At 53.0% G+C, this 13,187-nt stretch overlaps 1 protein-coding gene across 1 annotated transcript in view; it reads left to right on the forward strand.

Annotated features, from left to right (window-relative positions):
• The window catches only part of Vav1 (vav guanine nucleotide exchange factor 1), a 53,628-nt gene that overhangs the window by 21,894 nt on the left and 18,547 nt on the right, over window positions 1-13,187 (forward strand). Inside the window, exons 5-21 of the mRNA XM_028861210.2 lie at window positions 271-379; window positions 467-562; window positions 1,720-1,788; window positions 1,944-2,047; window positions 3,021-3,120; window positions 5,053-5,148; window positions 5,767-5,835; window positions 5,982-6,068; window positions 6,171-6,256; window positions 7,029-7,161; window positions 9,108-9,217; window positions 9,951-10,052; window positions 10,397-10,494; window positions 10,580-10,602; window positions 10,771-10,816; window positions 11,738-11,874; window positions 12,703-12,768. Coding sequence (XP_028717043.1) covers window positions 271-379; window positions 467-562; window positions 1,720-1,788; window positions 1,944-2,047; window positions 3,021-3,120; window positions 5,053-5,148; window positions 5,767-5,835; window positions 5,982-6,068; window positions 6,171-6,256; window positions 7,029-7,161; window positions 9,108-9,217; window positions 9,951-10,052; window positions 10,397-10,494; window positions 10,580-10,602; window positions 10,771-10,816; window positions 11,738-11,874; window positions 12,703-12,768 — 1,531 coding nt within the window. The remainder of the gene's footprint in view (window positions 1-270; window positions 380-466; window positions 563-1,719; window positions 1,789-1,943; window positions 2,048-3,020; window positions 3,121-5,052; window positions 5,149-5,766; window positions 5,836-5,981; window positions 6,069-6,170; window positions 6,257-7,028; window positions 7,162-9,107; window positions 9,218-9,950; window positions 10,053-10,396; window positions 10,495-10,579; window positions 10,603-10,770; window positions 10,817-11,737; window positions 11,875-12,702; window positions 12,769-13,187) is intronic.

The raw sequence follows: 13,187 nt of genomic DNA on the forward strand, positions 1-13,187 counted from the left end.
GAGGGGGCATGGATCTTCCTGGGGTCTGAGGGGACATGGATCTTCTTGAAGTCTAAGGGAACATGGATATGTTCCAGGGCCTGAGGGATGTAGATCCATCCTGGGGTCTGAGGGACACGGATCTGTCACAGGGTCTGAGGGGACATGTATCTGTCGTGGACTCTGAGGGGGACACATTGAAAGGCCCGGGGGCATTGCGGATTCAGCCTTGATTCTGAAGGAATCTGATGGGTCCTTGGCTTGGGGACATGGCTTGAATCTGTCCCCCAGTGATACTGCGGAGGAAGACGAGGACCTTTATGACTGCGTGGAGAATGAGGAGGCAGAGGGGGATGAGATCTACGAGGACCTCATGCGTTCAGAGACCGTGCCTACGCCGGTGTGTGGGTCTGGGAAGGGCTGGGCAGGTGGGGAGGTGGGGAGAGTTGAAGAACGCGTCACCAACCTCTGCGGTCCCTGTTCACAGCCCAAGATGACGGAGTATGACAAACGTTGCTGCTGCCTGCGGGAGATCCAGCAGACTGAGGAGAAGTATACAGACACGCTGGGCTCCATCCATCACGTGCGTTGTGCCCATGGGCCCTGCCAGGGGTGTCTCCTCCCTGCCTCCTCATAGGGGGCCATCCAATGTAGCCCAGGCTGCCTGAGTGCTGGGATGAGAAGCATGTGCCACCACCCCTGGCTCCATTGTTAAAAAACCCAGCTTAATAGAGATGGATAAATACACCCCAAAAAAACCCACTCAGTCATTGTTAAATCCAGGCATGGGCAGCCAGTGCCACTGTCTAATTATAGAACCTGGTACTGTTCTAGACAGACAAACTGTACCTCAGCTGTCACCTTTCAGTTTTCCATTCTCCCAGGACCCACGAGTCCACTTTCTGTCTCTGGATTCCCCTGCTCTGGACATTTCCTGTTGAGAGCCCCACACCATGTGGTCCTTTTTGTGTCTGGGTCTCTCACCCAGCACAATGTCCGTGGGGTCCCTCCACACGTGTCGGAGCCTGTTCCTTGCTGAGTAATATTCCAGCATGTGGAAGGACCACACTTGGTCTGTCGCCTGCTGGTGGACTTGGATGGTGTCCACTTTGGGGCGATTGGTGATAACTCTGCCTTGGAACAGTTGGAGACAATTTTTGTATGGACATTCCCTTTTGATTTTTTAATTACATTTATTCATTTTATCACTATGTAGCCCAGCTGGCCTAGAAGCACTGTTATGACAGGCACGTGTCACCATGCCTAGCTCTCCATTTCTTTCTTCTCTCTGTCTCTATTTGTCTGTCTTTCTTCTGTTTTTCTTGCTTGTCCTCCCCTCTCCCGTTCGTGTGTGTGTGTGTGTGTGTGTGTGTGTGTGTCTCAATCTCTAATTCTCTGTCTGTCTCTAGTTCTGTTTCTGTCCATCTCTGTTTCTGTTGCTCTTGAACTGTTTCCCCAGCCTGTGTGTGTGTGTGTGTGTGTGTGTGTGTGTGTGTGTATTCCTATCACTATGCAGGTGCCTGTGTCTTTCTGTACTGTCTCTGTTTCTGTCTCCATCTCTTTCTCTGTCTGTCAGTCTGTCTGTCTGTCTCTTCCTGCCATTTCTGTCCGTGTTGTTGTCGTCTCTCTGTGTCTGTTTCTTGCTGTTTGTGTGTCCCCTGCCTCATCTTCTTTTTCTGTCCCTCTGGGCGAGCTGGATGGAGGATCCTCTTCGTCTTACCCTCTCTCCGCTCTCCTCAGCACTTCATGAAGCCCTTACAGCGATTCCTCAAGCCTCAAGACATGGAGACCATCTTCGTCAACATCGAGGTGAGCCGGGGGTCCCCAGCCCTCTTCGCCTGTTTCCAAGGAGATAATCTCTGAGCCTCACCCGCCTGGACCACGGGTGCAGCGCTCTCCTCTCCTGCTGCTGTGTCTGTGCCCGGGCTCCAGCCCCGTCTTCCCTTCCTTTTTCCCTGGGGTAGGAGTTGCTCTCCGTGCACACCCACTTCCTGAAGGAGCTGAAGGATGCCCTGGCTGCCCCAGGAGCAACCATGCTGTACCAGGTCTTCATCAAGTATAAGGAAAGGTGAGACGTGGCTGACCAGACTCTGGAGATCACAGCCATGCCAGAGCATGGGAGACATTAGAGAACACTGGGCAGGGTTCTTCACTGAACGGGGGATGAAGGCTGAGTGAGTCCAGGACTTGGGGGGGTTCGGGGTGGAACCTCTACCCCTGACCACGCCCCATCCCTTCACTGGGGGGATCCTAGGGGGGTCCACCCCCTGACCACGCCCCCAGCCCCTCACTGGGGGATTCTAGGGGGGTCCACCCCTGACCACTCCCCCATTCCCTCACTGGGGGATTTTAGGCGGGGCTCCACCCTGACCACGCCCCCAGCCCCTCACTGGGGGATTTTAGGTGGGGCTCCGCCCTGACCACGCCCCCAGCCCCTCACTGGGGGATTCTAGGGGGGTCCACCCCCTGACCACGCCCCCAGCCCCTCACTGGGGGATTTTAGGCGGGGCTCCACCCCTGAGCACACCCCCATCCCCTCACTGGGGAATTCTAGGGAGGGGGTCCACCCCTGACCACGCCCCCAGCCCCTCACTGGGGGATTCTAGGAGGGGCTCCACCCCTGAGCCACTCCCCCAGCTGGCTTTCCCAGCTCTTGTTTAATTTTCACTTCCGCTGTGTGTCACTGGGAAGCTTCTGCTTCCTCAACTATGAATCCTCCTGTTCAGGGTTACAATAAGGACTGACTAAACCATTGTATCAGGTACTTAGAACAGGGGCTGGCACACAGTTGGTGCACAATAATTGTGAAGTCAACAACCGTTGGGCACAGACTGTATGCAACAGTCTGGTAAGAGCCTCAGCTGCACGCTACCGTTTACTGTTAAAGCAACCCCCCGGGAGGTATTGCTGCCAGGCCTGTGTTACAGATGGGGAAACTGTGGCTCGGGGTTATGCGTTTGGGATGAATGAGGCCAGAATGGGTGCTTAGATATCTCTGACCTCATAATCACCCTTCCGTGGTGTCCCACCCTGGCCCACAGGTTCCTTGTTTATGGCCGTTACTGCAGTCAGGTGGAGTCGGCCAGCAAGCGCTTGGATCAAGTGGCCACAGCGAGGGAGGATGTGCAGATGAAGCTGGAGGTGGGCCTGTGCCGCCCTGGAGGGATCCCCCCGCTCTGCTTAAGGGTCTTGGGGAGCACGGGACAGATGGAGTTGGGTCCACTTTGCAATTTACAATCTTTTGTGCATGAGGTGTGCACATGCATAAGTGTCTGTCCGTCCATGCACGTGTGTGTGCCTGCTTGTGGATGTCAGAGGACAGCCTTGGGTCTTACCACCTACCTTGATTTTTGAGACAGGGTCTCTCACTGCTCTTGAACTCACCTAGTAGGCTAGACCGGCCAGGGAGCCCCAGGGACCTGAGTGTCTCTACTTTCCCAGAGCTGGAATTACAATTATTTACCACTATGCCTGGTGTGTGTGTGTGTGTGTGTGTGTGTGTGTGTGTGTGTGTCTGTGTGTGTGTGTATGTGTGTGTGCTTGTGTGCTTGTGTGCTTGTGTGCACATGTATATTCGGAAGTCAGAGGTTGGTGTCCTCCATTATAGCTCCTCATCTTAAATTTTGAGACACGGTCTCTCACTGAGCCCACAGCTCACTGATTGGCAGACTTGCTGGTCAGACAGTTCATATCTGTTTCTGTCCCCTGCCAACTCCTGCCCCCCAGGGTTAGAGTTGGACATATGTGACCATGCCTGGATGTTCATGTGGATGAACTTTGGTCTTTATAATTGCATGGCCAGGATTTTTCCAACTGAGTTGTCTCCCCAGCCCCTAGCTGGGGTCATTAAGGGGAAAGGCTTCCAGAGGCCATGCAGAGAAAATAGATCAGGGAAGATATGGTCCACAACTCTGAGCCCATACCTCAGGAGCGCCTTGACCTTGAGATGACCTGCCTTGACCCTGAACCCAGGTCTCACCTCACACTGAACCCTGGTTTTGGGATGATGACCCAGCTTTACCCTAAGACCCTGATCCTGGGAAAGCCCTGATGCCAAGACTGAGACTTCATCTGAATTGGATCCCAGTGTGGCCCATGGGTCCCTTTCCCTCCCCCACCGGCTAAGTCCAACGCTGCCCCCCACCTGTCTCCCCTCCCCTGACTCATAGGAAGCCTCTGTTAGCCCACAACATCCCCCCTTTCCTTATTTCCTTTGCTGGGAGAAGCTGTGCTTTGGGTGGGTTGTGTGATGAAAGGCATGGGAATAGAAAGCTACTCAAACATATCTATTCAAAGTGTGTGTGTGTGTGTGTGTGTGTGTGTGTGTGTGTATGCACACATGTTCATGTAGTGGCCCAAAGTCAACACTGGGTGTGTACCCCTCCCACATTCCACCTTTTTAAATTTTTTTGTTGTTTATGTGGTGTGAGTTTTGCTTGCCTGCATGTATGTCCATGTGCACCACTTGCAGGCCATGCCTGTGGATGCCGGAAGGTGGTGTCCCATCTCTTGGAACTGGAGTTACAGATGGTTGTGGGTCTCCATGTTGGTGCTGAGAATCCAACCTGGGTCCTGCGCAGGAGCGGCCGGTGCCTTTGACCGCCGCGCGTCTCTGCAGACCCTCTTTTACATTTACATAAATACATCTATTTGTGTGTTTGCTCTCTCTGTGCGCACAGGCCACAGTGTGTCTGTGGAGGCGCCAGGGACCGGACTCAGACTGTCAGGTTTGTTGGCAATTCTCTTTACCTGCTGGGCCATCTCACCAGCCCCGGCACCTTGTTTTTCAGACAGGGTCTCTCACTGGGACCTGAGGCTTGCTCATTTGGTTAGGCTGACTGGCGCGGAGCTCACAGCCGCCTGCACCAACCTGCCCAGTTTATTTTATCTTTAGTTTGTATTTGTTTTAACTGTGGGTTCTGGGGATGGAAGTCAGTTCCTCGTGCGGCAAGCGCTTTACAGACTGGCCATCTGTACTGTTGTCTGTCTGTCCTCCTCCTCCCCTCCCTTTGCCTCCCCCTCCCTCCCGCGTCCATCTGGTTCCCATGATGCTCCTGTTTTCTGCCCTTCCAGGAATGTTCCCAGAGAGCCAACAACGGCAGATTCACCCTGCGGGATTTGCTAATGGTGCCCATGCAGCGGGTGCTGAAATACCACCTCCTCCTCCAGGTGCCGGCACAAGGCGGGGGCTTCGCGGCTGTGGCTGGGTGTTGCTCTAGTCTCCTTTGTCTTGTTGAGATGAAAATGCCCAAAGGCAACCATAAGGGAGGAAGCGCTTAATCAGCTAACCGTCGAGGTTATAGCCCACCATCTTGGGAAGTCGAGGCAGGAAGTCAAAGCGGCTAACCACGCCCACAATCAAGTGCAGCGCCCACTGAACGAATGGTCCCTCACTTGGGCTTAGAGCAATCCCTACACTTACACAGGTCCAGGAACCAGACCCCGGCAGTGGTGCCACTCACAAGGGACAGGTCTTCCCACCTCTATGAAGACAATTAAGACAATCCCCACAGACTCACACACAGGCCAACCCCATCTAGACAGTCCCTCACTGAGACTCTCTTCTCAGGTGATTCTCGGCTGTCAACATGACCTTTAAAATGAATCCTTACAGCATCCTAAGTTGTACCTAGAGGATAGGGAAGAGCTGGTTTCCAGCGGTTGGATGCATCAGCTTTTGGGTCATGCCCTAGCCTCTAGGAGGACCGGGTGGGTCAGCATCGGTTGGAAGTTCTTCTGGGGGATAGGGACAGGCCCAGGTGACACCTGACTCCTTGGTCCACACAGGAGCTAGTGAAACACACGCAGGATGCCACGGAAAAGGAGAACCTGCGGTTGGCCTTGGACGCCATGAGGGTGAGGGAGTGGGTGTTGCTGGTTGGGTACCCAAGCTGGCAGCACCCTCTCTGCCTCCTGGCGGGGGCTGATCCTCTACTGCCCACAGCAGGGGTCGGGCCAGGGGCGTAGGCAAGGAAGCCTGTCTTACCGTTTCCTGCCCACAGGACCTGGCACAGTGTGTGAATGAGGTCAAGAGGGACAATGAGACCCTGCGGCAGATCACGAACTTCCAGCTGTCCATTGAGAACCTGGTGAGGGGTGAAGTCCGGTGGGCCAAGGGTGTGGACCCACGGGCAGGGTGCTGATCCCCTTCTGGAGAGCCATGGTTAAACTCCACTCTGCCTACTGTGTAGGACCAGTCTCTGGCCAACTATGGCCGGCCTAAGATTGATGGTGAGCTCAAGATTGCCTCAGTGGAACGTCGGTCAAAGACGGACAGGTGGGTGGAGCCAACTCGAACCAAGGGAGGAGCAGAGGGTGTGGGCGGGGCCAGCGCTTTGGTGGAAGGTGGAACAGAGTCAATTTGAGTATGGGGCGAGGCTTGGGCAGTGGTGGGGCCTGATTTCTAGATGGGTGGGCAGGGTGAACATAGATTTGAGGTGAACCTGTGTAGGGTCAGGGTCTCTTATTTGTAAGAGAGGGTCTGTAAGTAGCCCTGGCTGGCCTTGAATTCACAGAGATCTATCTACCTGCCTTTGCTTCCTGAGTGCTGGAATTAAAGGCAAGAGACACTATGCCCATATGATTCCAGGTATTTAGACAGGCAAGTAGGTAGAGTCAACATGGATCTGGGGTGCAGTCTGGCCAGGGGGCGTGGCTAGACGCCTAGAGAGATGAGTGGAGCCAAGATATACCTGAAGGATTCTTGGTGGGGCCAGCTTCCCGAACAGACATGTGGGCCAGGTTCCTAAATTTGGAGAGAAGCCTGGGTCAAGTAGAGGAATGGGGCCTGATTGATGGATGGAAAGGTTGGTGGAATCACCTTAACTGTCCATGGAGTCTTGATGGATGTGTGGTTGAGTGAAGTCGGACAGGGCTGTGCCAACTCAGATCACATGGGTGAGGTTAGAATATACCGTTGAGCTTGACTGAGTTAGTTAAGGTCAGGGTGAGAATCCACCTTGCAGGAGGGGAGAGGCCTGGGAGACGGGGATCGGGGGAGTTGGAAGGGTGAGGGGTCAGACCCGGGTCCCTGACCTGGAGGCTTGCAGGTATGCCTTCCTGCTGGACAAAGCGCTGCTCATCTGTAAACGCCGCGGGGACTCCTATGACCTCAAGGCTTCGGTGAACCTGCACACCTTCCAAGTTCGGGATGACTCCTCCGGGGAGCGAGACAACAAGAAGGTGGGCTCTGTCAGCCGGATTGGTGCTCGGGCAGCTTGGCCTTGGGGCTGCCTGCATGTGGGTGTGTGAGAGAGGCTAACTGCTTGCTATTTAACCTTCTCATTTAAAAATTCTATTCTGTGTGTAAGTTGGAGTCCAGAGGCAGGCTCAGGTGCCATTCCTCAGGGGTCACCCAACACCTTGTTTTGTTTTGTTTTTTCTTCACTGAACCTGGGGCTTGCCCCTTAGGCTAGACTGTCTAGCTGATCAGAGTGACCCAGAGAGTTGCCCATCTCTGCTTCCCCAGCTCTGGGATTACAAGCATAAGACATCACTCTTGACACACACACACACACACACACACACACACACACACACGCATGCACGCACGCACGCACGCACGCGCGCGCGCGCGCACATGCACACGCACGCGCACACGCACACGCACACACAGTTTTTTTGAGACGGGGTTTCTCTGCGTAACAGCTCTGGCTGTCCTAGATCTCGCTCTGTAGCCCAGGCTGGCCTCAAACTCACAGAGATCTGCCTGCCCCTGCCTCCAGAGTTCTGGGACTAAGAGTGTGTGCCATCACCATCTGGCTACTCTTGATATTTTTAATGTAGGTTCTGGGGTTCGAACTCGGGTCCCCAAGTACTTCTTTAGCTGAGCCATTGCCCCAGCCCAATGCTGAGCTCTTATATATTTGCATCGTTCATGAGGGCACTAGCATAGACATGGTGGTGGACTGGGTGGCGCGCAGACTTGTAATCTGAGCTACTTGGGAGTCTGAGGCTGGAGGACCTCAAGTCCAAGGCCTGCCTGGTTTACAGAGTGAGTTCAGAGCCAGTCTGGGATGAGCTTAGTGGTTGAGTGATTGTGGGAGGCCCTGGGCTCAGTTTCTGTACTGAGAAAACAACAGCAACTACCAACTAGAAACACAGACCTCAAGGGACAAAACCAAAACAAACAATAAAAAATAGCAAAAACCCAGGCATTATCCCCTCTGCCATCGCACTTACATCGCAGGAACTAAGGATGGAAAGGAAAAGGATTCTACAAAGAAAGTAACACAGGATCCCAGACAGTGATGGGTGAGGAGAGGGGAGGTGGGCTGTTGACAAGATTCCACTGGTCAGAGTGTGGACATGATGCTTGAGTTGTACACCAGGCTTTTTCTTTTGTGCCACCATCCAGCTCCCAAGTCATGACGCAGAGACTTATTATTAGTCCTGAATGCTCAGCTCTAGCTCAGCTCATTTCTGGCTAGCTCTTTTAACTTAACCTGTTTCTCTTTATCTACTTTTTGCCTCAGGGCTTTTTGCCTTTTCTACTTTTTTGCTGTCTCTGTGTCTGGCTGGTTGATGGCTGCCTGGCTTCTGGACCTGGGCGTCTCCCTCATTCTTTCCTCTCTTCTTCTCTAGTTCCTCTTGAGTATGGATTTCTCCTCCTATTCATTCTCGCTCCCTGCCAGCCCCACCTATCCTTTCTCTGCTTAGCTATTGGCCATTCAGCTCTTTATTAGGCCAATCAGGTGCCTTAGGCAGGCAAAGCTAAACAAATGAAACACATCTTTACATAATTAAATCCCCATCCTTACATTGTTAAACAAATGCAGCATAAACAAATGTAACACACCTTTACACAGTTAGAGTCATATTCCACAAAAGAGTGGAAATCTCCCTCTTGGATCAGCTCTCCCTTCCTTTCTTCCGTCTCCTTCCCCCTCTCTTCCCTTCTACCCCTTAGAGAATAAACACACGGATAATGGCTTGCTGTAGAGAAGGCTATGTGTGGCTTTTGGGCTTGTGCATGTGTGTTTGGATGGTCTAGACGGCCCTGTGTGAACACATCCGCGCACATATCCAGCAGCAGGAGTGGTTTGCTAGCCCAAGGGATGAGGGGAAGGTGGGATGTGGTCCTGCCTTCTGCAAGGGGTTCAATCTGAGACCCATTTCTCCACATACAGTGGAGCCATATGTTCCTTCTCATCGAGGATCAAGGTGCCCAGGGCTATGAGCTGTTCTTCAAGACTCGGGAGCTGAAGAAGAAGTGGATGGAACAGTTTGAAATGGCCATGTGAGTCCCCTTCTCCTGTTGCTTGGTTCACTCTCCACACTAAACAAAACGAAACAAAACACACACACACACACACACACACACACACACACACACACACCCTCAGCAACAATAAACTAAAAACAACAAAACCCCCCCAAAAGCTAAAAATGAAAAACCTGAAACAGCAGTAACAACAAACTAAAAACAAAAGGACAAAAATAAAAACGAAGACCTTCTCATCTCTTTCTCCTCTACCTTTCCATTCTTTCTCTAGTTTTTCTTCTCTTCTCCTCCATTTCTTCCTCCGTGTACACACTCCTTTCCCACTTTTCCATCTGTTTCTCTCTTTTCACCTCCTTCTCTTCCTCTGCTGCCCCCTCCACCTGCTCTTCATTCTGTTGAGGTGAAAGTTGTATAACAAAACCCCAAACATCTTTTAGCTACAACTCCATGGCATTTAACACATTAGAAATGTGTAATTATCACCTCTTAGCTGAGAACCCTGCCATCACCTCAAAGGAAACTCTGTACCCTGTAAACTATCACTCTCCCTCCTTCTCCTAACCGTATGGTACCTGCCCACCTGCTTCCTCTCTCTTTGATACTCACAGCACCCAACTCACAGTAGCCTGAAGGTGGATGCAATTCAAACATCCATGCATGGATACTGCAATACCTTTATTCTGTAGAATGCTCTTCGTCCATGTATGGGATGACATATTGGTTCTTTGCTTTCAAATTCTCTCTCCAGCTCCAACATCTACCCAGAGAATGCCACAGCTAATGGGCATGACTTCCAGATGTTCTCCTTTGAGGAGACCACTTCCTGCAAGGCCTGCCAGATGTTACTCAGGTGGGTGTGTGGGAGACCCTGAGCCTTGGGCTTGCTCAGACTTTCCTCTGTAGAGAGAGATCCTTCACTGGTCACCTGCTTGAGAGAAGGGAAGCCTTACTGTGATCCATTACTCCTCCTCCACCTGTCTTCCTTCTCCTCTTCTCCCTTATCCTTCTTTTGGATAGTGTCTCCCTTAGTAGCCCAGGCTAGACTTGGACATACTGTCTGCTTCATCCTTCCAATGCTGGCATGACAGGTGTGCATCACCACACTTAGCCTTTGCTTCCTTTCAAAGGACATGTGTTGATGGTTAGGGTACCAGTAACACCTCATGACTCTCCTTTATCTCTCCTGCATTCCAGAGGCACATTCTACCAGGGATATCGCTGTCATAGGTGCAGGGCACCTGCACACAAGGAGTGTCTGGGGAGAGTACCTCCATGTGGCCGCCATGGGCAAGGTATTTCTCGGCCAATGTGGGGGAGATGGGCTTGCTTCTCTGTGGGGGGATTTTCTTTCTGAATATGCACTTTTCCCTTCCGTAGATTTCTCAGGCACTATGAAGAAGGTAAGATCCAGTTTCATTCTGTACTTGGGAAATCACAGAGGCTCATGAGAGAGGAATCAGGAGACCCTAGAAATGGGCATCACCATCCTTGGCTGGACAAGGACAGTGAAGAGCTAAGGAATCACCTGGCTGGGAATAGGTGTCTACTTTCTTTATCTCCCCGACTAGGACAAGCTACATCGAAGGGCCCAGGAAAAGAAAAGGAATGAACTGGGTGAGTGTGCAGAGTGCTATGAGGGAAGCATCTGGATGCTACTCCAGGAGGGGGAGGAGGCTCCACTTCTGACTACACCCCAGCCCCTCCCTGGGGGATTTTAGGCAGGGCTCTACCCTGACCACGCCCCCAGCCCCTCCCTGGGGGATTTTAGGCAGGGCTCTACCCTGACCACGCCCCCAGCCCCTCCCTGGGGGATTCTAGGCGGGGCTCCACCCTGACCACGCCCACAGCCCTTCACTGGGGGATTCTAGGCGGGGCTCCACCCTGACCACACCCACAGCCCTTCACTGGGGGATTCTAGGCGGAGCTCCACCCTGACCACGCCCACAGCCCCTCACTGGGGATTCTAGGCGGGGCTCCACCCTGACCACGCCCCCAGCCCCTCACTGGGGATTCTAGGCGGGGCTCCACCCTGACCACGCCCACAGCCCCTCACTGGGGATTCTAGGCGGGGCTCCACCCTGACCACGCCCCCAGCCCCTCACTGGGGATTCTAGGTGGGGTTCCACCCTGACTGCACTCCCAGACCCTCACTGGGGGATTCTGGGCGGGGCTCCACCCTGACCACGCCCACAGCCCCTCACTGGGGGATTCTAGGCGGGGCTCCACCCTGACCACGCCCCCAGCCCCTCACTGGGGATTCTAGGCGGGGCTCCACCCTGACCACACTCCCAGACCCTCACTGGGGGATTATAGGCAGGGGCTCTACTTCTAGGCAGCTGTGAATACATTGCCTTGTGTGTAAGCCGCAGTGGGATTGCTGGGATCCAGGGCAGATACACTTCAGTAGATGCTCCTCAGCCTGAGTTCTAGTTTCCCCACACTCTCACCACCACTTGGTACGATCAGTCTTTCTCATCTTAGACACAGCTTTGAGCGTTCTGTTAGCTATGTCGTTCTATCTCCTTCCACCTCCAGGTCTGCCTAAGATGGAAGTGTTTCAGGAGTACTATGGGATCCCTCCCCCACCTGGAGCCTTTGGAGTATTTTTGCGGCTCAACCCTGGGGACATTGTGGAGCTCACTAAGGCAGAGGCTGAACACAACTGGTGGGAGGTATGAACTGTGGCTGTAGGAGTGAGGGGCAAGGCATGAAGTTATAAGTACAGGCGACATGGAGGGGTCAGGGCCCAGCCTCATGAGGCCCTTGAGTTGCTTCCGGAGGAGTACAAGTGTAGATGAGGTCATGGTTATGGGTGCAGGGAACCTGAGGGAGTGGGGCCATAGTCTCGTGAGTTTCTGGAGTGGGTCTCTGTGGGATGGGTATGTGAGTGGAGATATCCAGGGATGACCACCTTCCTGGGAGCCTGGTACTCCTTGGCAGCTCTAAAGGCCACCACAATATCTTTAAGTCTATGGATTAGATTTTTTTTTTAATCTTGTGGTGCTGGGGTGGGTCTCAGGGCTTTAAGGGTGCTAAGCAACTCTATCTGCTGAGCCATACCCTAGCCCCTCAGTGGGAGATTCTAGGCGGGGCTCCACCCTGGTCAAGTCCCCAGCCCCTCACTGGGGGATTCTAGGCAGGGCCTCTACCTCTGAAACATGTCCCTGATTCCTCATGGTGAGTGAGAGATGAATAAACATGGTATCCTTTGAGAGGAGAAATGGATGTATGCATGCAGGTGAGTACATAGTCTGTCTCTCTGTCTCTGTCTGTCTGTCTTTCTCTCTCTCTCTCTCTCTCTCTCTCTCTCTCTCTCTCTCTCTCTCTCTGTGTCTCTCTGTCTCTGTCTGTCTGTCTGTCTTTCTCTCTCTCTCTCTCTCTCTCTCTCTCTCTCTCTCTCTCTCTCTCACACACACACACACACACACACACACACACACACATGAGCGCGAATGGATACCTATAAATTCTGCTCATGCTTTTGCCTCTTGCCTTTTTAGGGAAGAAATACTGCTACTAATGAAGTCGGCTGGTTCCCCTGTAACAGAGTGCGTCCCTACGTCCACGTGAGTGCCTCAACTCGGGATTGTGAGGGTCAAGGGTTCAGATAGAGGCCTGGGGGACGAAACCAACCAGGGAGGTCACCTTGAGAATCCCTCATGCATCATCTGTGTATCCATCTGTCATGCCCCTACCCATCCTGTCCAACATGGCAGGCCACACCTTGCCAGACCCAGGCTTTGTCTACTCCCCTGAGCCACCTTGGAGTCAGCGTATGATTGCTGATTGTGGAAGCTTCTTGCTTTTTCTATGAAATAACTTGCACTTTTCTTGGGGTGTTGTATGGAGCAGGCAGAGGCCCAGAAGGCGGGCCAGTCCCTGGCTTCTTTCCTAAGCACTGAATGGAGTCCTGTGAAGGCATCATGGCCTCTTTCTTCTGGCTACTCTCCTGATGGACAAAGCTGTCATTTCTTCTCAGTGGTTC

Source organism: Peromyscus leucopus, chromosome 22, assembly GCF_004664715.2.
Source record: "Peromyscus leucopus breed LL Stock chromosome 22, UCI_PerLeu_2.1, whole genome shotgun sequence".
Classification (NCBI taxonomy): domain Eukaryota; kingdom Metazoa; phylum Chordata; class Mammalia; order Rodentia; family Cricetidae; genus Peromyscus; species Peromyscus leucopus.